This window comes from Geotrypetes seraphini, chromosome 5 (genome assembly GCF_902459505.1).
Source record: "Geotrypetes seraphini chromosome 5, aGeoSer1.1, whole genome shotgun sequence".
Taxonomy (NCBI): domain Eukaryota; kingdom Metazoa; phylum Chordata; class Amphibia; order Gymnophiona; family Dermophiidae; genus Geotrypetes; species Geotrypetes seraphini.
This window is the reverse complement of record NC_047088.1, coordinates 11,381,804-11,407,488: the sequence shown is the minus strand read 5'-3', so window position 1 is coordinate 11,407,488 and position 25,685 is coordinate 11,381,804. Positions and strand designations below refer to the sequence as shown.

At 42.4% G+C, this 25,685-nt stretch overlaps 1 protein-coding gene across 1 annotated transcript in view; it reads right to left on the bottom strand.

Annotated features, from left to right (window-relative positions):
* LOC117360970 (heat shock factor protein 3-like) overlaps nucleotides 1-15,588 on the bottom strand; it is a 64,030-nt gene extending 48,442 nt beyond the window's left edge. Inside the window, exons 1-4 of the mRNA XM_033945684.1 lie at nucleotides 15,262-15,588; nucleotides 5,295-5,403; nucleotides 1,300-1,427; nucleotides 1,083-1,207 (exon numbers count right to left, since the gene is read on the bottom strand). Coding sequence (XP_033801575.1) covers nucleotides 1,083-1,207; nucleotides 1,300-1,427; nucleotides 5,295-5,403; nucleotides 15,262-15,375 — 476 coding nt within the window. The 5' untranslated portion in view covers nucleotides 15,376-15,588. The remainder of the gene's footprint in view (nucleotides 1-1,082; nucleotides 1,208-1,299; nucleotides 1,428-5,294; nucleotides 5,404-15,261) is intronic.
* Nucleotides 15,589-25,685: the final 10,097 nt, after the last annotated feature.

Sequence of the window (25,685 nt, the reverse complement as noted above, 5' to 3'; positions counted from 1 at the left end):
ATTGCTGAGGGGAATCTCTTTCAATTGAAAGGAAACTTTGGAATGAGGGGGCAAAGAATGAAGGTGAAAGGGGACAGACTAAGAAGTAACCTCAGAAAATAATGCAAAGTAAAAAAGAATAAATAAAAGTTATTTGAAAATTGTCCTCCCCTCTCACTGCAAACAAAATGGGTAAACTGCCTGAAGTATGCATGGGGATTACATTTTTAAATTACCACAAGCTAACTGGAAAATAGATGACTTAAAAAAAATATCCCTCTATCACTATCATTGGAGATTTTCAAAGAGTAACCCCTAGTACAGGGGAAGACAATTCCGGCCCTCGAGAGCTGGAGCCAGGTCAGGTTTTTAGGATATCCACAATAAATATGCATGAGATAGATTTGCATCTCAAGGAGGCAGTGCATGCAAATCCATCTCGTACATATTCATTGTGGATATCCTGAAAACCTGACCTGGCTCTAGCTCTCGAGGACCGGAATTGCCTACCCCTGGCCCTAGTAGAATTTCTCTTTGAAAATCAGCCCCTGCAGGTTATATGGTCCTAAGTGCAGGAACAGCCCTCATAATGCAAGGAAACAAACCAATGCAGTCATTGTTAACATACCAGGGAGCTCCAGTAAAAAGTATACCGAAAACAGGGAACAAAAAAAGTCTCAAAGTGGCCCAAAGGCCAATAAGGTCAAAGTTGTTTAAATTAAACCAAACATGAGAAAATTAAAGGAAAAAAATAAACAAACAGGAATATGAAGAAAATAATTTTTTTTAAAAAAGTTACTGGGAGGGCACAAAAATATCTCAAAGTCTGACATACTGAGAGACTGAACAACACAACTTCTTAGCTCCACAGAAAACTAAAGACTGATAGTCCCACACGTCGATGTCAGGTGGGAAGGCAATCTGCACTCACACAGTGGGGGCACTGCCTCAAATGTTTAAACTGGCAGTACCCTAAAACAAGATCCGTGGATGACATCCCCTACATGTGAGATTATAATGGGCCTTTCTCCAAAATAAAGGCATAGCATAGGGTATGATGATGCGATAGGCATTAGTTAAGAGGAAATTTGCAGTGACTTTACTTCCTCATATTGTCCAGTTTTGCATCCATGCTAAATTGCTCATCTCGCATTTCTTGGACATCAAAAAGCACTCGCTGCAAATCATCTGGGGAGAGTTTTGAATCGTCTGATCTCACCATAGACACCTAGAACAAAAGAATTTCACATGGCTGACTATAGGCTGAGCGAACAGGAAGTGGTCTGTTGGCAGAAGACTTCTAAGCATGCAGTACCTCACCTTGCGTTTGATGTTTTCCAGCAGTTCTGCCTTCCCCTGCTTGAAGAACGGGTGCTGAAATTCAAGTGCCGAACCTTTTTCTGGTTTTATCAGTCCATTTTCCAAACTGACCACTTTTCTGAAGCCATCTGTGTGAGTATTGAGAGAGAGGACAGAACAAAAAAACAATAATCTTACAAAGCCATCCTTTTCACTATCTTGTTCCTTCTATAAACTTTTCTGGATACTTAACAGGAAACATGCAACCAGTGACAAGAGCAGTTGTAACTGACTGACCATCCCATTAATGTCTATGAAAAAATACACCATTTATAGTCCTGATAGGAAATACCGCATATTTTGAATCATCATGTGTACAGGGAATGGTGCGGGTTTCTAGATAAAAGGCAAGAGATCAGGCCCCCGTTTCTATTAGTGCAAAATTTATCATATTCTTAATGGAATAAAAATCATTTTAAAAGGACAGTTGTCAGTGTGAGGATATTCAGTCTGCTTTATCATTTTCTGCTACTGGATGATCTTAGTTGAAGATTAAAAATCAGCACAGAAATAAGTCTATATTTAATGGAGTCCCAGAATCAGCTTGAATTTATGTGCCATGCCATATATAAAATCACACACACACAAAAACACCTCAGTGAATTTGGCAAGATTCTTGAATGTAAATGTGAACTACCAAAACCATTCCTGTCTCCTCTGCTCATAACCTTGGAGTTTTCTATGCATATGCAACAGACTGCTAAGGCCTGTCACTTCTATCTCTACATCACCAAAATTCACCCTTCCTCTCTAAGCACACTACCTGGACCCTTGTTCACACCCTTGAAAGCTCATGCTTAAGACTACTGCAGTTTATTTCTAACAGGTCTCCCACTGAACCCCCCTGCAATCTGTGTAAAACTCTACTGCACGACTCATCTTCTGCCAACCTCACTACATTCACGTTACCCCTCTCCTCAAATCACTTCACTGGCTACCTATTTGCCTTTGCATACAGGTCAAACTCCTATCATCAACGTACAAGTGTGTTTATTCTGTAGTCTCTCCTTATATGCCTCCCCGAGAACTCTGCTCAGGTAAGTTACTTTTATTTGAACCCTTCTCCTCCACTGCCAAAGCCAGACTTTGTTCCTTTCACCTTACTACCCCATACGCCTGGAATAGACTACTTGAGTCTGTGCATCACACACCTTCCCTTGTTCAAACATAAGATTGAAAACACTCAGGGAACCCTGCCTGAATGGCCTGCTTCAATTGCAACCAACGAAAACATTGTGATTTATGAAGCCCAAATTTATGTTGCAATTGTGTAAAATCCAGCAGTTTACCATTAGAGATGACATCATTTAAATTTCTAATTCCTGCAATTATCCAATGCTTCCAGACGACCTTGAAACCGCCAATTTGAATCTTGGAGTTTAGCCATATGGATTGATTAGTTAATCTATTAATAGGAATATCAGTTAAGTTACTAACAAATCTTAGCGTTTTCCAAGTATCCATTAAAATTCTATTTTCTTTATATAATCTGTATATAAAACTAGTCAAGCAAAAAAGCTTGACTAGCTTTTGCTTGACTAGTTTTGTGTCGCACATTTTAAGTGGAGGAGAATACCATACAGGCGGTTGTTTTATACCTCTCATTGCAGTTTATTTTATACCTTAGCATCCATGGACCTCTGAGGAAGGAGTGCTTTCCGAAACATGGATCGTGTCAGGTCCCATGGTTTGTTATAAGGTGGTATTTTTAACTGCATAAAATAAAATATCTGGTATAACAAACATTGCCTGCATCTCGTACATAGGTATCTGTGGTTTGTTTTTTGTTTTTGCTTTGGCTGGCGTTACTGCAGTTTTCGTTGGATTCCTTTGTGTTGTCAAAGAGGATCCCTGGATGCAGGCAACCAAAGCCGATGAGGATTCCCCTTCGTAGTGGCCAGTACACCGTGAGCACAGGTCGCATCAACCTCACATCTGGAGCACAATAAGCACTTTTTCCCTTCACTGCGCAATATGTGACATAGCTAAAAGTGCCGGTTAACAATAAAAAATCAATTACAGACAATTGAAGGATCCCTTCAGACCGGCACTGCCTCATGATTAATTTTTTCCTGTCAGAACAGACTCCACTGGCTCTCTAAGCCATATGCCTTGCTGGTATCAGTGGCAAGGCTTACAGCTGAGGCACCTCTAGAAAAATTTTGGGGAGGTGGAGGAAATGGGGGGAAAGACTCAACTTTTGACTCGTCAAGTGTGACACCTCTGAGGTCAGACGGACCCCCGAAAGATTCCCCCAAGCTCAGTCCGGCAACAGACGTGAACAAGAAGGTCACTAAACAACTTCCAACAGGCTTACACTAGCTAAGGGAAGCCTGGCAACAGTCTCTACCTGTTGGTCATGGTGAGCTATTACCCATCAGTGAACTGCACCGGTCTGGAGAGGTACTAAAGAAAATGACCTTCCGAGTGAGAAGTTCGAGAGAGCAAGATGTAAGCAGTTCAAAGGGAGATTTCATTAGAGCAGAAAGAACCACATTAAGATACCAAACAGGAGGCGGCTTTATAGGTGGTTTTGTGTTGCCTAAGCCTTTCATGAAATGGGTTAACAAGGAACATACAGAAAGAGGCTTCTTGTTCAGTTAGGAGTAAAATGCACTGATCACACCAAGATGAACTCTAACCAAATTGGTTTTTTAGACCAGAATTTGAGGTCGAGAAAGTAGTCAAGGATGAACGGAAGTGAACATGTGATCCAGGCTCTAGAAAATGAAATGCATACCAGGAAGAAAACCGTGTCCACTTGAAGTGGCAGAAAGTTGAAGCTGAGTGGAAAGTTTCCTATACACTTCAGTGACAGTAGATACTGCAGCCTAGAGACAGAAAGCATTTACCCGTTTGGTGAAAGAAACCACGGTTAGTGCTAATGAGTGAAGGATGGGATGCAGTAGAGAACTTTCATTCTGAGTTAATGTTGGAACAGTTGGAGTTCCTATGCTTTCCCGATTGAGAGTTCCAGGAAGCATGGAAACCAAACCTGGAATGGCTAAAGGGGTGATTTGAGGATCATGGTGCCCCAATCTTGGCAAAGTTTGAGGAGCATTTTCCCTATGAGAAGGATTGGAAGAAATGTGTAGTCTACTTCTCTGCTATATATTGATATGTGTATGAATTAAAGACATTTCAAAACTATGTGATCCCGAGTGGTGGCATCTATCCATCCCTATATTTTCTCTGGACTTTCTTTGAGAGCTGCATGGTGATGACGGGAATCTCATGGGTTCCCCCTCTGAGTCCCGGGGATCCCATGGGGATGCCCCTCGTGGTCTTGGAGATCCCGCGGGGTTGGAGGCAGCTCGAGCCGAGGGGCTTGTCTTCATTTTTTCCTGCCTGCAACATGCCCCCAAAAATATATATCAATGTCTTAAGGAACCCTGGACCCACCCCCAGCCTACCAAATTGGCTCATAAGGCATGTCCACCATCTGCTGGAGACTGAGAAATAACGACTAGCTAGGAACTGCATAGTACTTGTATTATTAATACGGTATATGGTTCTTTAAGTCAAGTGTTCTCAGTCTCCATTTGCTGGCAGATGTGCATAACCCAAGTGTCTGGTACTGCCTGGAGGACTGACAAGAACTCCAGAGGGAAGTTCTTTAAGCCACAATAGAAGAACTATGATGAGCACTAACTGTAAATTTGAGAGATTGCGATCATACTCCACATACCCTGATATATGAGCAAAGTTCATTATGGCCAGGATATGCTCAAAAGTAACCTGTATCTAGGGACAATGCTTCTGAGCACATATACCACAACAATAAGGAATTCAGTTATTGAAACTAGTATTTGATTTGCTGAAGACTAAGCGAAGGGGATGCAAACTTAAAATTCACACGTGGGAATAAGGTCTCAGATCTTTCAATCTTGCACAAACCCATTACCCACCAGAAAAATTTCTTGTAGTTTCATTGTATGAGAACAGCTGCTACTTACACATATTAAGCTGACGTATAAAGCTTGATATGTTATTGTGCTTAAAATACTTAGGAATTATCTCTTTTGCAAATCTTTGTTCATCCAGGATGGAGAAATTCTGGCCATTCTAGAAGTAAAAAAAAAGGGAAAGGTGAAATATTTAGTTATTAATAATATTCTGATCAATCAAATGCAGTTCTTCATTAAAAACATTTCCTCAACCAAGGTAATATTAAAGTAATGATACATAGTAGGTAGTGTCAGAGTTAAAATAAGTCTCTGGGTGGAGGGAAGCCTTACGTTTTGAGAGAAATAAAACAAAACTGAGCATTTTCAAAGAAAAGAGGTGCAAACTAAGTACCAAAGCAATTTTTTCATAATGCTGCTTTCTCTTGCATCTGTACCATGATTCTTCATATTATCTGTAATCTGGATTGCAGCACTATGGCCCATAGTCTATAAATGGCACCCTACTGTTGTCTAACAAGTGGAAAATGCCATTTAAAACCAAATACAGTCAAACCTTGGTTTGTGAGTAACGCGGTTTGTGAGTGTTTTGCAAGATGAGCAAAACATTCTCGCAAACCCGAGCGTTGACTCGATTTACGAGCACCCCCCCCTGAGAACTGGCACCCCCCCCATTTGGCACCGACACGCAACCCACAGGATGTGCCGGTGAAAGAAGTTCTTGCCTCTTGCCTGGGCCTTGAGCATCTGACCCTAAATTGACTAATTCAGTAAATGACCAAGGCCCACTCTATGAAGGATCATCTGTCCTGTTAAATTTGCTCGCAGATTAAAATCTGAAAATGAGAGACAGTTTCAGTTTTCTGTTGCTAAGGATATCAGGTTAATTGACTTCAAAATACAATCAATAAACCAGGGTCATCTTGATTGTTGCAGTTGTCTGGGTCTTGCCTTGATTGGGTAGGTAGAATGGACGCTTCAGCCATCATGCTGTAGCTTTCTTGATGGCTGAAATGTAAGTTCTACCTACCTAGACAAAGCAAGACGCAGACAACTGCAACACTCATGATGCCAGTCACGGAAGCCTAAGAGAACAGGGTAATCTTATATATGGGCCATTCCCATCAGTATCATAAGAAGTATCTTACTGGGTCAGATCATTGGTCCCTCCAACCCTGTTTCCCATCTTCATGGTGACCAATCCAGGTCACAAGTACCTGGTAAAAACCCAAATAGAAGCAAAATTCCATGCTACTGATCCAGGGCAAGCAGTGGCTTTCCCCATGTCTGTGGACTTTTCCTCCAGGAAATTGTACAAACTTTTTTTTTAAACCAGCTATGTTAACCGCACTTACCACATCCTCTAGCAATGTATTCCAGAACTTAACTATTCTCCAAGTGAAAAAATATTTCCTCCAATTGGTTTTAAAAGTATTTCCATGTAACTTCATTGAGTGTCTCCCTAGTCTTTGCAATTTTTGAAGGAGTAAAAATAAAAAATTGATCCACCTCTACCCGTTCTATACTACTTCATGGAAGTACAGTAAACAGACTAGCTGTACTGAAGTTGCTTTACAGAGCCAGTGCTATAAGTGTCCCTGCTGCTGAAGTAACCTTAATTTAGGGTGGGGTTATTTAGTGTTCAAATCAAATAGAAAAGGATTGGGGAGGTGTGCAAGTTGACTGTGATCAAAATAATAGTAACACAGTAGTAGTAGTGACTGTTTAAAATCTGTAAATGTTCTGGCTGGTTTAAAGTTTGTGCTGAGCATGTACACTGAAAGGAGGACATGCCTGCAGGAAAGCATGCATGACAATTATCAGGTAACCTGGAAACAGCTACAAGCCATGATTAATTTGATGGTTCAAAGGGGAATTTTAACTGAGAGGTTTGATATGGTAAGAGTTGGTGAGTGAAACTGATTGCTTTTGTGTTTAGTAAAAGAAAACCAGGAGTGTGTAAGTGCTGAGAAATAATGAATCCTAAATGAAACATTATTCTTGGATAGGAAGGGTGAGTGATTTGTGAAAATATTTTTCTAAAACATTTTGCTTTACTAAACTTGCCAATGTTTAGAGAGAATGGTGAATAAAATTGAGAAATTATCAGTGAGGAATAAATATATAATTCTCACATACTGAAATCTGGTGATTTAGCTTAAAGCTATGGAAGTCTGTGAAATTATAGGAAAGGCAGGGGAAATACTGGAGAGGAGAGGTGCAGGGGAGTGAGCAATGTGGGACTTGCTTTATAGGACATATACGGGTCATATAATTTTTGGCCATTTTTTGTCCTAAAACTGCCCTCAACTTATATAGTTTCTACTGTACATACTCGTGTATTAGCGGGCTTTCTTCCCCTTTATTGTAAAAGCTGGGATGGTCTCCCAAGAGAGGCCAGGCCCACCACTGACACTTTGGTACCTGAGAGAGATGGCTCTTCTATCAAGCTTACCCATGCTAGCCAACAACCTCCAAGGATGTCCCAGCACATTAATGCCCTCAGCACTTGTTTTAGTCCCCATACAATTCTTTGATCTACATAAACCATTTTATTATGCTTCTACTGACTTCCTATTATGATTCCTGAGCCTGTCACCAAATTTTATCTGTTTTCTATTCCTTATGGCTTTGGGTCTTCATTCCTAGTTCGTGAGGGTTGGCAACAGGTTGGGTTTTCAGAACAGACCTAATGAATATACATGAGATATTTGAATACAATAAAGTTAGCAGAAATGCAAACTCTCTCATATGCATATTCATTAGGGCTAAACTAAAAATCAGATCTGCTGATGCCCTCTTCTTCCACTGGTTTTGATTTATCTTTTCTTTTTATAGAGACCTTCGATATCCTTCTCTCCCACATCCTTACCGATACCTATGTTTTAATTTCTATGTACTACATGACAACCAAGAGAAGCCACTATTGAGTCATCCTTCTTTCTCAGTTCTACTTGTTTATAAAGCAGGGTGGTTCTTAACCTTTTTTTGTTTCTGTACCTTTTTAACTGGTCAGTAAAACCACTGCACCCATTTCTAAACTGCTTGTCCACTATGGGAGCACTGATTGCTATATGTCACTTACCTTCCAATAAAATGTCTCTGAATTACAGTAGCACAGTTATACTAGTTAATAACTGTCCCTCTATCTGGAAAGGTTCCATAAGTTGCCTTAGATTTAAAGACCCTTCACTGCCTAATGGTTATTGCATGGGCTGAGAACCTGAGGAACTGGGTTCTGTAGGGGTGTTTCCTTATTCACACCTGAAGGTTAGGCCTCTCTGACGTCATAAAGCTTGAACCATTATCTGCAAGAAATCATTCCAGCCTGAACCATGCAAGAGAAAGAAGAAAACATCGTTGCTGTTTATGATGCCTGATGCATTCTGGGTATGTACCAGAACTGTATTCTAGTCAAGGACATCCAGCTATGCCTACATGCTCAGCCTGTGTGAATCTTGGGGGAGGCATTGCTTCTATGCTGTTCTTATCTAACGAAGGCGCCTCTGTTTCACGGCCTGTGCGAGACTCTATACAAAAAGGCTGGTCTGGAGAGGTCATCTGATGAGAACCAAATAGAAGGTGCCTAATTATTAATTAGTCTGTGCTAGGATGTGAGGGAACTTATATAATAATAATAATTTTATTTCTTATATACCGCTGTACCGTGAGGTTCTAAGCGGTTTACAGTAGAAACAGAAGAAATGCAATAAGTAAGATTAATTAAGATGAAGAGAAAGTACTTAGAGTTCCCTGACTGTCCCAAAGGCTCACATTCTTGCTAAAGTACCGTATTTGCCGGCGTATAAGACGACTGGGCGTATAAGACGACCCCCCAACTTTTACAGTTAAAATATAGAGTTTGTTATATACTCGCCATATAAGACTACCCCTTCTTCCGCACACCTTCTGCACAACAAATAAAACTTAAAAGAACATCAGAATTTATTTCAACAATTTTAATTAATTCACTAAAGCTGAATAGAACAATAAACCCATGGGAGCTGCCATGCTATTTGATTTCTAAACTGTTAACCAAACTGAAACTGTCAATGATAGAAGGAAGATAACACATAGAGGGAGAGAGCAAGTGCCGGGCAAGTCCCTAGCAAGTTTGCTGGCATGACAGTTTCCCTTTAAAAGCCTTCAAAAGCCTCCTGTTCGCCCCCGCAACTTCCTTAAGGGCTAGACTCCACACACGGCCGCATGTGCGAGAGACGTAGTAAAGAGAAAAGGGGTGGGGCCAGAGCGCCGCTGCTTCCCGCTGCGCAGGATGAAGGAGCTGGCACCCTTGTCACACTGATGTCCCGCCATGGCCCCGCTGATGTCCCGGCAGGTTTACTAGTACCGTAAGCACCGTAAGGAGGTAAGGAAGGAGATGTTAGGGCATGTAAAGTAAGGGCATGTAAACAGTACCCGGCGTATAAGACAACCCCCGACTTTGGGGAGGATTTTAAGGTACTGAAAAGTCGTCTTATACGCCGGCAAATACGGTACTTGAGAAAAATAAATTAGTTAGGTTATAAACATAGAGTAGAAGAAGGTAGGAAAACAGTTCATAGGAAAATTAATTTCGAATACATTATACATTATATATTGTTCAAGGCGGAATACAAATTATAGGAATTACCAAAAGAATTGCGTAATAAAGATTATCTAGATAAATTACATAACAGTGATTCGTGTACATTAAATGGTGTGGTAGAGGATTCAATTTTGAGAATTACATATCAAGGGAATCAAGTGATAACAGAATATAGTGGAGATTATCAGTATATACGGTTTACAGATTGGAAGTTATCTAATAATGAAGTAAGAAATTTATTGGATAGTGTGGAAAATGTTTATATAGGAATCAGAGTATGTATGATAGGAAAGGTTCTAAGAATTGAATTAATGTGTTATTCTATCGAGGGAGAGCTTGTGCATAAAGGGAGGATATTAGTTGGTAATGACGTGTTTTCTGAATAGAAATGTTTTGATTTCTTTTCGAAACACTTTGATGTCTGTTGTATTGATCATTAGTTTGGTGATTGTGGGGTCAATTTTTGCTGCCTGTGTCGCTAGAAGGCTGTTGTATAGTTTCTTAAGACGGGTTCCATTATTAGGTGGGAAGGTGAATAGGTTTTGAGTTCTTCTTGATCTGGATGAGCGGTAATGGTTTAGGCGGTTGTTTAGGTAACAGGGGGCAGTTCCATGGGTTATCTTAAACAGCAGACAATAGAACTTGAATTGAGTTCTTGCTTTTATCGGAAGCCAGTGAGAGTCTATATAGGCGGGAGTGATGTGGTCAAATTTGCTGAGACAGTAGATGAGTCTGATGGCAGTGTTCTGAACTGTCTGTAGTTGTTTTATCATATTGTTAGGACATGTTAGGTAGAGGCTGTTGCAGTAATCCAAGTTACTGAGTGTGAGGGATTGTACAATGATCTTGTAGTGTTCTTTGGTAAAGAAATTTCTTATTTTTCTTAGGTTTCGCATGGTGAAGAATGCCTTCTGTATGACTTTGTGTATCTGTGTCTGCATAGTGCAGCGTCTATCTATATCTTATCATAGGTGTTCTCTGCACATCTTCTATAATAACTAAGACCTGAAAAGTTACCTCTTGTGACTCTCTGCTTGAGAGAGAGAAATCGGACTTTCTACAGATCTGGATTCCATCACATAAAGGAAACCTTTGCTGCCAACCTAATTTACAGCTTTTCCAGTGGCTGACGGACTGTTCCTAATCAGAAGAATTTCTATATCTGCCGAGCAGAGGAAAGATAGCTCCCCAATTTTGCTGAGGCCTGATCTATGTGGTGAGAATAAGGAATTCTATTGCCTTTTCAGCTGGGTTAGAGAGAGAATTCTATTGTCTTTGGGACAAGGAAGTGAAGTACATGTGGTGATAAGCTATATTTTAGCTGCTGTTAATCAGGAATTATTATTATAAGGAATTATTTAGAGTGTAAGAATTAGTTTTACTCATTTATCTAGCAAGTGTGGTGTAATGATTATGTAATGAGATATATATATGTATTCAGAGACATTGTGAACAAATAATTAGTTTATTATTTATTGCTGGCTTGTGAATTATATTTCTAATAAAATACTTCATATAGCCTTGGTCTATATTCTTAGTATATAAACTGGCAAAATAACGAACCTTGGATAAGGAGTTTATGGTTTCCTTTAGAAAACTAAAACAGGCACGTATTTGTTTATGTAACTGATTAGTCATCCATAAATCTTACTACAGTTCAATTCCCATTGCAGCTCCTTGTGACTCTGGGCAAGTCACTTAAACCTGCACTGCCCCAAGTACAAAAACTCGGCATGGCCGGAAGGAGTGGGCATCCCTCCTGCCGATTTTCACTAATGCAAAGGGGGGAGGGTGTCAGGCCCCAGTGCCAGTTCGTTGGGGGGATGCTGGGAAGGGCTGTCATGGGGGGGGGAGATGTTGTGCATGGGTAACACATACAGCATCTGTGCCCATTTAAATAATATTAAAAAAAAATTCCTGCCACAAACAGCTAAGAGGCAGATGACTACTTTAAGGCTCTCACAACAATCAATCGGATGGGAGAGACAAGGATTAATATGAATCTCTGCGCAAATTATTTGCATGCAAAATTTTTAGTGCATTAATTGATCTTTTAGAGTCGGATCAGATCCAAGTGGTCTTACTGATCCCGTTTAGTGCATCCATCTCCCCAACTGGGGACAAAGTACCTGCATACATAAAACCACTTTAGTTGTATCAGAAAAGCAGCCCCTGCAGAGACCTGATAGCATTTCAGACGTGATAAATAAGAAGCGCCAGTAGAATTATTGAACCGCTTTCAGGTTTCACGGCAGAGAAAGAAGCCTTCCACTACCCAAGCACCACAAATCTCAGCGCAGCCCCCAATAGGAGGAAATTTTTTTTTCACTCGGAATACGTTGCCAGGGAATGTGGTAAGAGCGGATAGCGTAGCTAGTTTTACGAAAGGTTTGGACAAATTCCTGGAGAAAAAGTTCAAAGTCTGTTATTGAGAGAGACATGGGGGAAGCCACTGCTTGCCCTGGATTGGTAGCATGGAATGTTGCTACTCTTTGGGATTCTAGAATCTTTTGTTATTCTTTGGGATTCCGGAATCTAGCTATTCTTTAGGATTCTGAATGGAATGTTGCTAGTCTTTGGGATTCTGGAATCTAGCTATTCTTTAGGATTCTGAATGGAATGTTGCTAGTCTTTGGATTCCGGAATCTAGCTATTCTTTAGGATTCTGAATGGAATGTTGCTACTCTTTGGGATTCCGGAATCTAGCTATTTTTTAGGATTCTGAATGGAATGTTGCTAGTCTTTGGGATTCCAGAATCTAGCTATTCTTTAGGATTCTGAATGGAATGTTGCTAGTCTTTGGGATTCCGGAATCTAGCTATTTTTTAGGATTCTAAATGGAATGTTGCTAGTCTTTGGGATTCTGGAATCTAGCTATTCTTTAGGATTCTGAATGGAATGTTGCTAGTCTTTGGATTCCGGAATCTAGCTATTCTTTAGGATTCTGAATGGAATGTTGCTACTCTTTGGGATTCCGGAATCTAGCTATTTTTTAGGATTCTGAATGGAATGTTGCTAGTCTTTGGGATTCCAGAATCTAGCTATTCTTTAGGATTCTGAATGGAATGTTGCTAGTCTTTGGGATTCCGGAATCTAGCTATTTTTTAGGATTCTAAATGGAATGTTGCTAGTCTTTGGGATTCCAGAATCTAGCTATTCTTTAGGATTCTGAATGGAATGTTGCTAGTCTTTGGATTCCGGAATCTAGCTATTCTTTAGGATTCTGAATGGAATGTTGCTACTCTTTGGGATTCCGGAATCTAGCTATTTTTTAGGATTCTGAATGGAATGTTGCTAGTCTTTGGGATTCCAGAATCTAGCTATTTTTTAGGATTCTGAATGGAATGTTGCTAGTCTTTGGGATTCCAGAATCTAGCTATTCTTTAGGATTCTGAATGGAATGTTGCTAGTCTTTGGGATTCCGGAATCTAGTTATTTTTTAGGATTCTAAATGGAATGTTGCTAGTCTTTGGGATTCCAGAATCTAGCTATTCTTTAGGATTCTGAATGGAATGTTGCTAGTCTTTGGGATTCCGGAATCTAGCTATTTTTTAGGATTCTAAATGGAATGTTGCTAGTCTTTGGGATTCTGGAATCTAGCTATTCTTTAGGATTCTGAATGGAATGTTGCTAGTCTTTGGGATTCTGGAATCTAGCTATTTTTTAGGATTCTAAATGGAATGTTGCTAGTCTTTGGGATTCCGGAATCTAGCTATTCTTTAGGATTCTGAATGGAATGTTGCTACTCTTTGGGATTCCGGAATCTAGCTATTCTTTAGGATTCTGAATGGAATGTTGCTACTCTTTGGGATTCCGGAATCTAGCTATTTTTTAGGATTCTGAATGGAATGTTGCTAGTCTTTGGGATTCCAGAATCTAGCTATTCTTTAGGATTCTGAATGGAATGTTGCTAGTCTTTGGGATTCCGGAATCTAGTTATTTTTTAGGATTCTAAATGGAATGTTGCTAGTCTTTGGGATTCCAGAATCTAGCTATTCTTTAGGATTCTGAATGGAATGTTGCTAGTCTTTGGGATTCCGGAATCTAGCTATTTTTTAGGATTCTAAATGGAATGTTGCTAGTCTTTGGGATTCCAGAATCTAGCTATTCTTTAGGATTCTGAATGGAATGTTGCTAGTCTTTGGGATTCCGGAATCTAGCTATTTTTTAGGATTCTAAATGGAATGTTGCTAGTCTTTGGGATTCTGGAATCTAGCTATTCTTTAGGATTCTGAATGGAATGTTGCTAGTCTTTGGGATTCTGGAATCTAGCTATTCTTTAGGATTCTGAATGGAATGTTGCTAGTCTTTGGGATTCCGGAATCTAGCTATTTTTTAGGATTCTAAATGGAATGTTGCTAGTCTTTGGGATTCCGGAATCTAGCTATTTTTTAGGATTCTGAATGGAATGTTGCTAGTCTTTGGGATTCCGGAATCTAGCTATTTTTTAGGATTCTAAATGGAATGTTGCTAGTCTTTGGGATTCCGGAATCTAGCTATTTTTTAGGATTCTGAATGGAATGTTGCTAGTCTTTGGGATTCCGGAATCTAGCTATTTTTTAGGATTCTAAATGGAATGTTGCTAGTCTTTGGGATTCCAGAATCTAGCTATTCTTTAGGATTCTGAATGGAATGTTGCTAGTCTTTGGGATTCCGGAATCTAGCTATTTTTTAGGATTCTAAATGGAATGTTGCTAGTCTTTGGGATTCCGGAATCTAGCTATTCTTTAGGATTCTGAATGGAATGTTGCTAGTCTTTGGGATTCTGGAATCTAGCTATTCTTTAGGATTCTGAATGGAATGTTGCTAGTCTTTGGGATTCCGGAATCTAGCTATTTTTTAGGATTCTAAATGGAATGTTGCTAGTCTTTGGGATTCCGGAATCTAGCTATTTTTTAGGATTCTGAATGGAATGTTGCTAGTCTTTGGGATTCCGGAATCTAGCTATTTTTTAGGATTCTAAATGGAATGTTGCTAGTCTTTGGGATTCCGGAATCTAGCTATTTTTTAGGATTCTGAATGGAATGTTGCTAGTCTTTGGGATTCCGGAATCTAGCTATTTTTTAGGATTCTAAATGGAATGTTGCTAGTCTTTGGGATTCCGGAATCTAGCTATTCTTTAGGATTCTGAATGGAATGTTGCTAGTCTTTGGGATTCCGGAATCTAGCTATTTTTTAGGATTCTAAATGGAATGTTGCTAGTCTTTGGGATTCCGGAATCTAGCTATTCTTTAGGATTCTGAATGGAATGTTGCTACTCCTTGAGTTTTGTCCAGCTACTAGGGACCGGGAGCGGGCTACTGGGCTTAATGGGCCATTGATCTGACCCAAGAAGGCTGTTCTTATCTCAATGCAGGGGAAAAGCAGCCCCAAAGGCTCTTTGCAGCATGAGCCCCTCCCCCCCCCTCGCGCTTCGCTTCGCTTCGCATTTACCCAGCTCCAGCAGATCACGTCGTCGTTGCTGGGATCCTCCACCAGGGTCCAGAGCTTGGTGAGGAAGGCGGGCACCAGGGGCGACAGGCCGCGGGCGCTGCTGCTCTCCTTCATCCCTTCCTCCGAGCGAGGCAAGCGCCGACGTCCGGGAGCGGCAACGCTGGTTGTAGCCCGCCCTGTCGCCTCACGCGGAGCGGGGGGATCCGGAGAAGAAATCCCGCTGCTCCGAGGAACTCGTTCGAGGCCTCCCGGGAGAGAGAGATGCGCGCGAGGCCCACACAACGGCCGCCAACGTCTCGCGGGCTGTGCGCTTGCGCGGCGCACGCGCAGAAGCGGCCATTTTCTTCCGGCGGAACGACGCGCAGCGGCACGACAGCGTCGCTCGAGGAGAGCGCATGCGCTGAGGCCTTCGCTCCATAAGAACCTAAGAATTGCTATAGACTAGGGACAGACCTATTTACAACGATGGCCAACCCATGCTGTCACCTACCTAGCTAGATTTTATGTTACTTGAGTGGGAGGGAGAAGATGAGCCTTACAGTATGTGATGCTATTGGCCGCAGAAACATGTCTAGATCTATAAACTAAGCGATGGCCATGGATTTGGGCTCTGCAGAGGCTCAGTGGCCTCAAGGAACTAGAGGAGTGCATTTTGGCTGTGGTCAGTGGTATAGCGAGGGTGACAGGTGCCTGAGACATTAGCCCCCCTCCCTGGACTCCGCCCTCCCGCTCCCCCCCCCCCATACCTTTACTTGTTCACCACTACAACCGACAACTTCAACATGCTCCTTGTGATCGCATCTTCTCCCTCTGACATCACTTCCTGTGCACAGCACCCGGAAGTGACGTCAGTGGGAGCACGTTGAAGAGGTATAGGGAGACAGAAAGAAAGAAGATTGACTCATTTGAGCTTTGGTGTTGGAGAAGGATTTTATGTGTGTCAAACTATACCGCAGAGACAGAGTGGCTCAAAAGGGAGGAGGCATTGCCATATACGTCAAAGAGGGAATTGAATCTACTGGAGATAACATGCCACAACGGACAGATAAATTAGAGTCTCTATGGATCAAAATTTCTAGGAACAAATGGACCAGAAACGAGGATAGGCATCTACTACCGACCCCCAGGGCAGTCTGAAGAAATTGATGAAGAAATGACGGATGAGATTGAATGCAACTGCAAGGGAGGCAATGCAGTTGTCATGGGCGATTTCAACTATCCGGGGATAGAATGGAACCTAGGCACCTCCGGCTGTGCTAGAGAGACCAAGTTCCTACAAACTGTAGATGATTGCTTCCTGGAACAACTTGTCAAGGAAAACACAAGAGGAAACGCACTTCTGGACTTAGTTCTAAATGGGCTGCGAGAACCGGCACAGGATGTAGAAGTAGAAGGGACGCTGGGAAACAGCGATCACAATATGATACACTTCAACCTGGAAATAGGGGCGAAACATCGGCCCAGAATGACGGCAATGGCCCTAAACTTCCGAAAATGAAACTATGAAGGGATGAGACGCATGGTGGGAAAGAAAATTAAGAAGAGGATAAGCACTATAAGAACGCTGGAGTAAGCTTGGTCTTTTTTTAAGGATACGGTCACCGAGGCGCAAAATCTATATATACCACGTATCAACAAGGGATCAAAGAGGAAAAAGAATAAAGAACCGGCATGGCTTACTGTAGAGGTTAAGGAAGCGATCAAAGACAAAAAAAACCTTGTTTAAAGAATGGAAAAGATCAAAAACGGATGAAAACTAGAATAAGCACAAACAACACCAACGCAGGTGCCATAAGGCGGTAAAAGTGGCAAAAAGAGACTACGAGGAAAAAATAGCCAAGGAGGCGAAAAACTTCAAGCCTTTCTTTCAATATATTAAAGGAAAACGACCCGCGAAGGAAGCGGTGGGACCATTGGATGACCAAGGAATAAAGGGAGCGCTAAAGGAGGACAAAGAAATCGCTGATAGACTGAATACATTTTTTGCATCTGTATTTACCAAAGAGAATATACACAGCATACCGGAACTCATCAGGCTATATGCTGGAAGCGAAAACGGGAAACTGACAGGGTTGACGGTCAGTCTAGAAGAGGTATGCAGACAGATTGATAGGCTTAAGAGCGATAAATCACCGGGACCGGATGCCATCCATCCAAGGGTCATCAAGGAACTGAAAGGGACCATAGCTGAACTACTTCAACTAATAGCCAATCTGTCGATCAAAACAGGAAAGATTCCAGAGGATTGGAAGGTGGCGAATTTTACGCCAAGCTTCAAAAAAGGTTTGAGGGGAGATCTGGGAAACTACAGACCGGGTGAGTCTGACCTTGGTACCGGGAAAGATGGTAGAGGCGCTGATAAAGGACCGCATCATTGATCACCTTGACGGACATGGTCTGATGAGGACCAGCCAGCACGGTTTCAGCAAAGGCAGATCTTGTTTGACAAACTTGCTGCACTTCTTCGAGGGAGTTAACAGTTAGATAGATAAGGGGGACCCAGTTGACATGTATATCTGGACTTTCAGAAGGCGTTCGACAAGGTTCCGCATGTATGACTACTTCGGAAAATTGCGAACCATGGAATCGAGGGAGAAATACGTGGATTAAAACTGGGTGGAGCATAAGAAACAGAGAGTGGGGGCAAATGGGCAATACTCAAACTGGAAGAGCGTCACCAGTGGGGTGTCGCAGAGCTCGGTGCTTGGACCCGTGCTCTTCAACATCTTTATAAACAATCTGGACATAGGTGCGACGAGCGAGGTGATTAAATTTGCGGACGACACGAAGTTATTCAGAGTAGTGAAGACGCAGGGGGATTGCGAAGATCTACAATGTGACATAACCAGGCTCGAGGACTGGGCATCGACATGGCAGATGAGATTCAACGTGGATAAATGTAAAGTAATGCATGTCGGTAAGAAAAATCTCAGGCAAGAGTACAGGATGTCTGGGGCGGTACTTGGAGAGACCTCCCAGGAAAGGGACTTGGGAGTTCTGATCGACAAGTCGATGAAGCCGTCCACACAATGTGCGGCGGCGGTAAAAAGGGCAAACAGAATGCTACTAATGATAAAGAAGGGGATCACGAACAGATCGGAAAGGGTTATCATGCCGCTGTACCGGGCCATGGTGCGCCCTCACCTGGAGTACTGCGTACAGCTCTGGTCGCCGTACATGAAGAAGGACACCGTACTACTCAAAAGGGTCCAGAGAAGAGCGACTAAGATGGTTAAGATGATTGGAGGAATTGCCGTACAGTGACAGATTAGAGAAACTGGGCCTCTTCTCACTCGAGCAGAGGAAATTGAGAGGGGACATGATCGAAACATTCAAGATATTGAAGGGGATAGACTTAGTAGATAAGGACAGGTTGTTCACCCTCTCCAAGTTAGGGAGAATGAGAGGGCACTCTTTAAAGTTGAAAGGGGATAGATTCCGTACAAACACAAGGAAGTTCTTCTTCACCCAGAGAGTGGTGGAAAACTGAAACGCTCTCCCAGAAGCTATCATAGGGGAAAACACCCTCCAGGGATTCAACACAAAGTTAGACAAGTTCCTACTGAACAAGGACGTACGCTGGTAAGGCTAGTTTCAGTTAGGGCACTGGTCTTTGACCAAAAGGGCCACTGCGTGAGCGGACTGCTGGGCGCGATGGACCACTGGTCTGACCCAGCAGCGGCATCTCTTATGTTCTTAAGGATCACCAGAAGAACTAACAATATGGATTCTGGAAGAGATCAAACCGGCTATGACACTCAAAGGGTAATGATGAAGTTATGACTAGCTTATTTTGCTCATACTGTCAGAAGAGAAAGATCATTGGAGAAGGATATCATGTTCAGGAAGATCGAAGAACCAGGTGAAGAGGACTAGGACATGATAAAAACAACCATGTGGATGATGCTGGAGGACTTTACTGGACTAGCACAAAACCGATTTCTTTTTAGATCTGTAATTCATCAAGTCGCTAGGACTCGAGCATAAGTCAATGGCACCTAACTAACTAACTACGGTTAGGACTTAACGCAGCTTCAAAAAAGTGGGCCTGCAAGTTGGATTTGAATACCGCCAGAGAGAGAAGGGATGGAGTCGGGAGTTGGCAGTAGAGGACAAGGGTACCAACAAGAGAGACTTATCCAATGAACGGAGTTCTCGGGGCGGAATGTACGGAGAGATACTGAGCTGCAGAGTGAATACACTTGAGGAATATTCAGTAAGAGGAGTTTGAACCATTTGCGGAAACAGACAGGGTACCAGTGAAGCGACTTGAGGAGAGGGGTAATGTGAGCAGGAATATGAGGCATACAGCAGCGTTCTGAACAGACTGAAGGGAAGAGAGATGGCTTAGTGGATGACCTGCGAGAAGCAAGTTGCAGTAACCTCTAGGTGAGAAGTGATGAGGGTCTTGGCAGTGTGCTCAGAAAGGAAGAGTCTGATTTTAGCGATATTGTACAGAAAGAAACAACAGGTTTTGGCCATCTGTTGAATATGTGAAGAGAAGGAGAGCGATGAGTCAGATTACCTGACAAGACAGGGAGGATGAGGGTGGAACAGGGGAAGATATAGGTGGAAATTTAAGGAGCTCAGTTTTGAACATGTTTAATTTTAGATGGAAGTGAATCATCCAGGTAGCGATGTCAGACAAGCAGATTGAAACCCAGGACTTTGTCTCATTGCTGTGAAAGCTGGGAAGAGCTCAAAAGTAATGCATGCACTGGGCTACACGAGAGCCACAAGACGCTAAAAGCAAGTTACTTGGGGGTAACTGTGGGCTACAGTTCCCAACTCAAGTAGATCAGATGTTATAGATCAGATCAATCCCATGTGCTAATTAGAAAATACACCAGTCATGTGCTGCTTAAAATTAGAGCTGCATTTCAATTAAAAGTTTTAACTGAGATTAATTGCATGATTTCAAAAAAATGTAATTGCAATTAATCACACAAGGAAATATTTGTTTTCCACTGCAATTCCTTGTGACTCTGGGCAAGTCTCTTAACCCTCCATTGCCCAAGGTACAAAACAAGTATCTGTGTATAAAATGTAAACCCCTTGACATTAGTCACAGAAAGGCGTTATATCAGATCCTATCCCCATTCTCTTCCATAAAGGACTGATAATTTCCATCCTTCCCATCCCCAAATCACAACCATGGGTCACTTTCCTCTCTCTACCTGTGATTTACTGTCTGCCCCACCCACTAATCTACCTTAAAGGTAGTCTTCTCTTGGTCTCCGGCAGTGGCCATATTGCATAGGGATGCCAGATTTCCTCCTTAAACAAAGAGGATACCTGGCCCACCCTTTTACGCCCCCAGCTTCACCCCATTCTGCCTCCAGCTTCACCCCATTCCACCCCCAGTCCCATCCCAATACGAACCTCCTGTCTCCTTCCCTGAGGTCTGGAGGGCCTAGGCGCATACGCAGACATTGATGCAATGACATCACATGCATGTATATATGATGTCATCACATTGACGTCTGCGCATGCACAGATGGTCTCCAGACGTGGCCCCTGAGTTTGGGGACTTCCAAAACCTGGACAAACTGCCGGGTTTTGGAAATCCCTCTGGGCACCCAGATAGTCCTCTAAAAAGAGGACATACCCAGGCTTTCCTGGACGTCTGGTAACTAATGTTGCACATACGTTGCCTGCAGCCTGCTCCAAAGCTTTCCCTCTGGCTTCTCTGACATCACTTCCTGTTTTCGCATGGGCAGGACCAGTCAGAGAGAAAGCTTCAGACCAGGCTGCAAATGTGCAATGCTGCCACTGACATGGACCAACAGAAGATTATCTTTAAGGAAGACTGGCGCAAGGGGCTGGTGATGCTGAATTGCAGATGGGGGAGAAAGATGCTGGATCACACCAAGGATGGTATGGGAGTGGAAGAGAGCAGAAGAGATGTTTGGAGGAGGCAGCAGACTGCAACGTGATTCATTTTCTTAGTAGCGATTAACTTTTTCAGTCACAATTAATAATGCATCAATCGCAGCGGTAACTGAGATTAACTTGCAGCCTTACTTAAAATGCACATGAAGTCCACATTATAGAGACTGTTTCGTTAGAAGTGTTGAACTACACAAAAGAGGACAAGACAGATGAGTATTAGTTTGTGGCATCCAAAACAAGCCTGGAATCCTAGATGCAAAGAAGTGAAGAGAAAACCAGAGATTGAGTGGCTTTCTCTTCACTTCTTTGCATCTAGTGAGCCTTTTTGATTTTTCAGAGGTTCGAGTAACAGTGCAAAGCCTGAAAGATGAGATCCAACAACTGGAGGGTATAGTTTGCAAAACTTTGGTTGGTGCTCATCCTGGGAGGACCAGTAGAGAGCAGCACAAGATCGCTGGGCCGCTTCCTCAGATCAGTGGGCATGCTTAGAAGTACTTGAAACAAACAGCAGCTGTTTGGAGAAGTGCTGGTCTTCTTGCCAAAGCTAGAGTAGAATTGTGAAAACATTGTTTTCTCGGGTAGAGCAGTGCATATTTTCCTTCATTCTTCCTAAATGGTATCCCTCAATGTCGCCTCTCCTCCTTGCAATCTGTGTAAAATTGCTGTGCGACTCTTCTACCAACCTCGCTACGCTTCTCTCTCCTTATACACCTCCCAGAGAACTCCGTTCCTCAGATAAGTCACTCTTAACGTTACCCTTCTCCTCCACTGCCAATTCCAGACTTCGTTCCTTTCATCTAGCTGCCCCCTATGCCTGGAATAAATTACCCGAGTTTGTCCGCCAAGCCCCCATCCCTTCCCTTGTTTAAAAGCAGACTGAAAACCCACCTTTTAATATAGCCTTCAATCCTTAACCCTACTCTTTTGCCCTGCAACCCATCTAGCTGATTAACCGTTCCCCTTAACTGTATCCAAGACATCTTTTTTTTGTCTGTCTTGCCTGTTTAGATTTTAAGCTCTTTCGAGCAGGGACTGTTTTCTTACTCTTTGTGACTTTGTACAGTGCTCCGTGCGTCTGGTAGCGCTATAGAAATCATTAATAGTAGTAGTATTGTTTGTTAGAAGAAGTTTTTCTCTTCCTGCTTTGAGTAGCAGGGTGTTAACTTCATAATTGTCTTTAGACTCCTGCTTGGATCTTAGCCAATAAGAGACCTAGAAGCCACTGTGCTCACACAGCTGTTGAATAACTATTATATTTCCCACAGTACCTGTGCTCTAGAATGGAAAAGTGGCCTATCGCAGTGTGGCTGTCATCAGTAGGGTTACAAGATGTCCAGGAAAACCTGGACATGTCCTCTTTTTAGAGGACTATCCAGGTGCCCGGATGGATTTTCCAAACCTGGCAGTTTGTCCGGGTTTTGGAAGGCCCCGAGCTCGGGGCCGTGTCTGGAGGGCCTCTGAGAATGCACGGATGTGACGGGATGACATCGCACACAAGTGTACATGCTGGGAGGCCCTCCAGATGTGGTCCAGATTCAAGGAAGAAGTGATGAGGTTTGTGTGGGGGAGGGATTGGGGGATGAAATAGGGTAAGGCTGGAGGTGGAATGGGGTGGGGCCACGGGTCCTCTTTTTTTTTTTTCATGAACAAATCTGCATGTTTCTCTCGCTCATACTGTATCACAGGGGCTGGTTGTCAAGTGTCCCACAGTGTTTGGCTGTGGAATGGAACTGGGTTATCTTAGTATGAAGTTGATTGACCTGGGGCTTTATGGCATCTGAGCTATAAACTGGAAGACTAAATTATTGCAGCACAGTTATGAGCAAACTGATTGCCAAATTGCCCATGTTTTGAAAGATGTGGCATTTTGTTATTTGCAACCTTGGGCAACGTTTCTCTGGAAAGGTGATTTATAAGCCAGTAATTCAAATGTAAAATCACAGTAGGGAATTATTCTATCACAGGAAATTCATTGAATGTGTTTCCTTGATGATCTAAAAATTCCCTATAAAGTCTGTGCTCTGGACCAGAAGAGTGGTTTGTTGTGTCACAGGGCTTGTCGGTGCCCGTTTCAGTGTTTCTTCTGTATGGTACAGTAATATTTGATGAAGAAATTGCTGTCAGTGAAAGGTATAATTTCTTCCCTGAAGCAAAAGCTATAATCACCTTTTATTGATCTTGGCCGTAGCTCTATAACCTGTCGCTGCATTCAGCATACAGCCACTGGACCAGTTTGATGGTCGTCACCTTTGCGTTATTTCCATGATGTGCCAGGACAGATGTCCTCCAGAGTAATATGGGCATTAGAGCTGCCATTTGGGAATGGTTGAGTTGGTTGGTTAGTTAACATCTTGTGTTTTATGGTGTTTGCTTTTTAAATTATTGATGTTTGTAATCTGTTCCTGAACATGAATTTTACAGGTGAGATATCTATTAGAGAATGACCCGACCCAACGGGAACTCCTTTTCCCATCCCGTCCCCCGAGCTCTTTTCCTGTCCCTGCCCCATTCCTGCAAGCTCTGTCCTCACCTGCACAAGCCTCAAACACTTTAAAATCTTAAGTGTTTGAGGCTTGTGAAGTTAAGGCAGAGCTTTCAGGAATAAAATAACGGCAGTTTTCAGCCAGTGGCAGTCAGCATTTCTTTAAACACTGGCTCCTGTCCCGCATTGGCATTGAATACTGTCACAAGGTGGTTGCTGGGAGTTACCCAGGTATCGTGAGTATTAGCAGCAGTACTCGGAGAACTATCCAGTTAACATAGGAAAGTTTTTTTTTCCTGTCCTATGGTAGCTGACCAGCAGGTGCGGACTGACCATTGGGAAAATAGGCCCGTGCCTGGGGCACACTTTCCCCTAACCTCCATTTTTGTGGCATCCATTGTCCTGGTTAGATTCATCATCCACCTTTATCAGCAAAAGAAGCTGAGACGCAGCATAAGAGATGAAGCGTTGGACTGCTAACCTTAAAAAATATCGTGATGCCTGTAGACCTGTCGGGTCCTGTTTCTGTAGTGATTGCTTTTGCTGTTGTCAGAGAGCTGGAGTGGAATTGTAAAATCCGTAAACTGTCCTGTCACAAATCTAGTGAAGCATCATTTGTGAATTGCACAGAAAGATGGGCCTGAAAAGTCAGCTCCGTCCCTTATTGGGGTGTCAAAATATGATCATATCGCTCCCATGCTAAAAAAGCTATATTGGTTGCCTATTGAATCTCAAATCGAGTCTAAAGTTTTGACTGTAATACACCATGTGCTTTATGGTGTGACACCATGGTACCTGATTCAGATTTTGAGAAGGTCTACTCCAAACCGAAATTTGCGGTCAGAATCAACTATAAGATTAATCGAGGAAAAGAATCAGGAAGAACATTACAAAAACCCATCAATGCTGCTGTATTGGTAGCGGGCCCAAGACTTTGGAACTCAATGAAAGGGACATTAAGATTATGCGTAGACTTGCTAAAGACCTGCCTATTTGAGAGTAGATGACATGTGATTTGGATACAAGATGATGGTTCTTAATAAGTGCTTTTCTTTGATAATGTATTAATGAATATGCAAAGTTTGTTACTTTTTATGTATGTACCAACTGTTACCCGCTTAGTAGATAAGCAGGACAGAAATTTGTTAAATAAATTGTATGAAAGAGAAGAAGCCACCATATTTAATCAAAAGAGTCATTCTCTACGCCAGAGGTGGGTCATCCCGATCCTCAAGGGCCACAACTGTCGGACTTTCAAGATTTCCATAATGAATATTATTGAGAACTGTTCATGTACAACGGAAGAAGTTCGTGCAAATCAATTTCATTGTGGGACTCTTGAAAACACAACTGGGTTGTGATCCTCGAGGATCGTGGTTGCTCATCCCTACATTAATTAGTAAGTCTCATATAGGAAGGTTCATTCATAGATTGAATAATGACTAATGCAACTAAAGCCTGAATCTTTTAAACTAGCTCCCCTGGGAGAACAGTATAGAAAATTGATTAAATAAATAACCCCCCTTTTATGAAGCTGCGATAGGCTTTTTTATTGCCAGCTGTGGAGGTGTTAGCTCCAATGCTCATAGGATTTCTATGAGTGTCAGAGCTAATACTGCCACAGTTGGCGATAAAAAAGCCTAACGCGGCTCCATAAAGGGGGGAGGGGGGGTTAAATAAATAAATATAACTATGCAGTTATCCCAATATAGACTTCCTCTGCGTCTCACCCCAAATCCTATCCTGTTAAAATCCAAAAGATATAAATGGCCAGCATTTAACTGCTGAAAATTCCTGGTTAGCAGCCAAGTCAAAATGGGCCTTTTTAGGGGCATTCTGGAGGGCAGAAATCAGTGCCGATTTTCAACTACGATAACCATTTAAATTGGACCACATAAAATGCAGTCCTCGGTTCTTCATAACTGTTAAGTGTTGAATGTCGCTCTAGCGCGCCTTAGCCAGCTATGTTTTTGCTGGCTCTATATACCTGGAAATTCACTGTCGGAGCCTGGACATGGCCCAGCATTGAATTTCTGGGTATAATACCAGC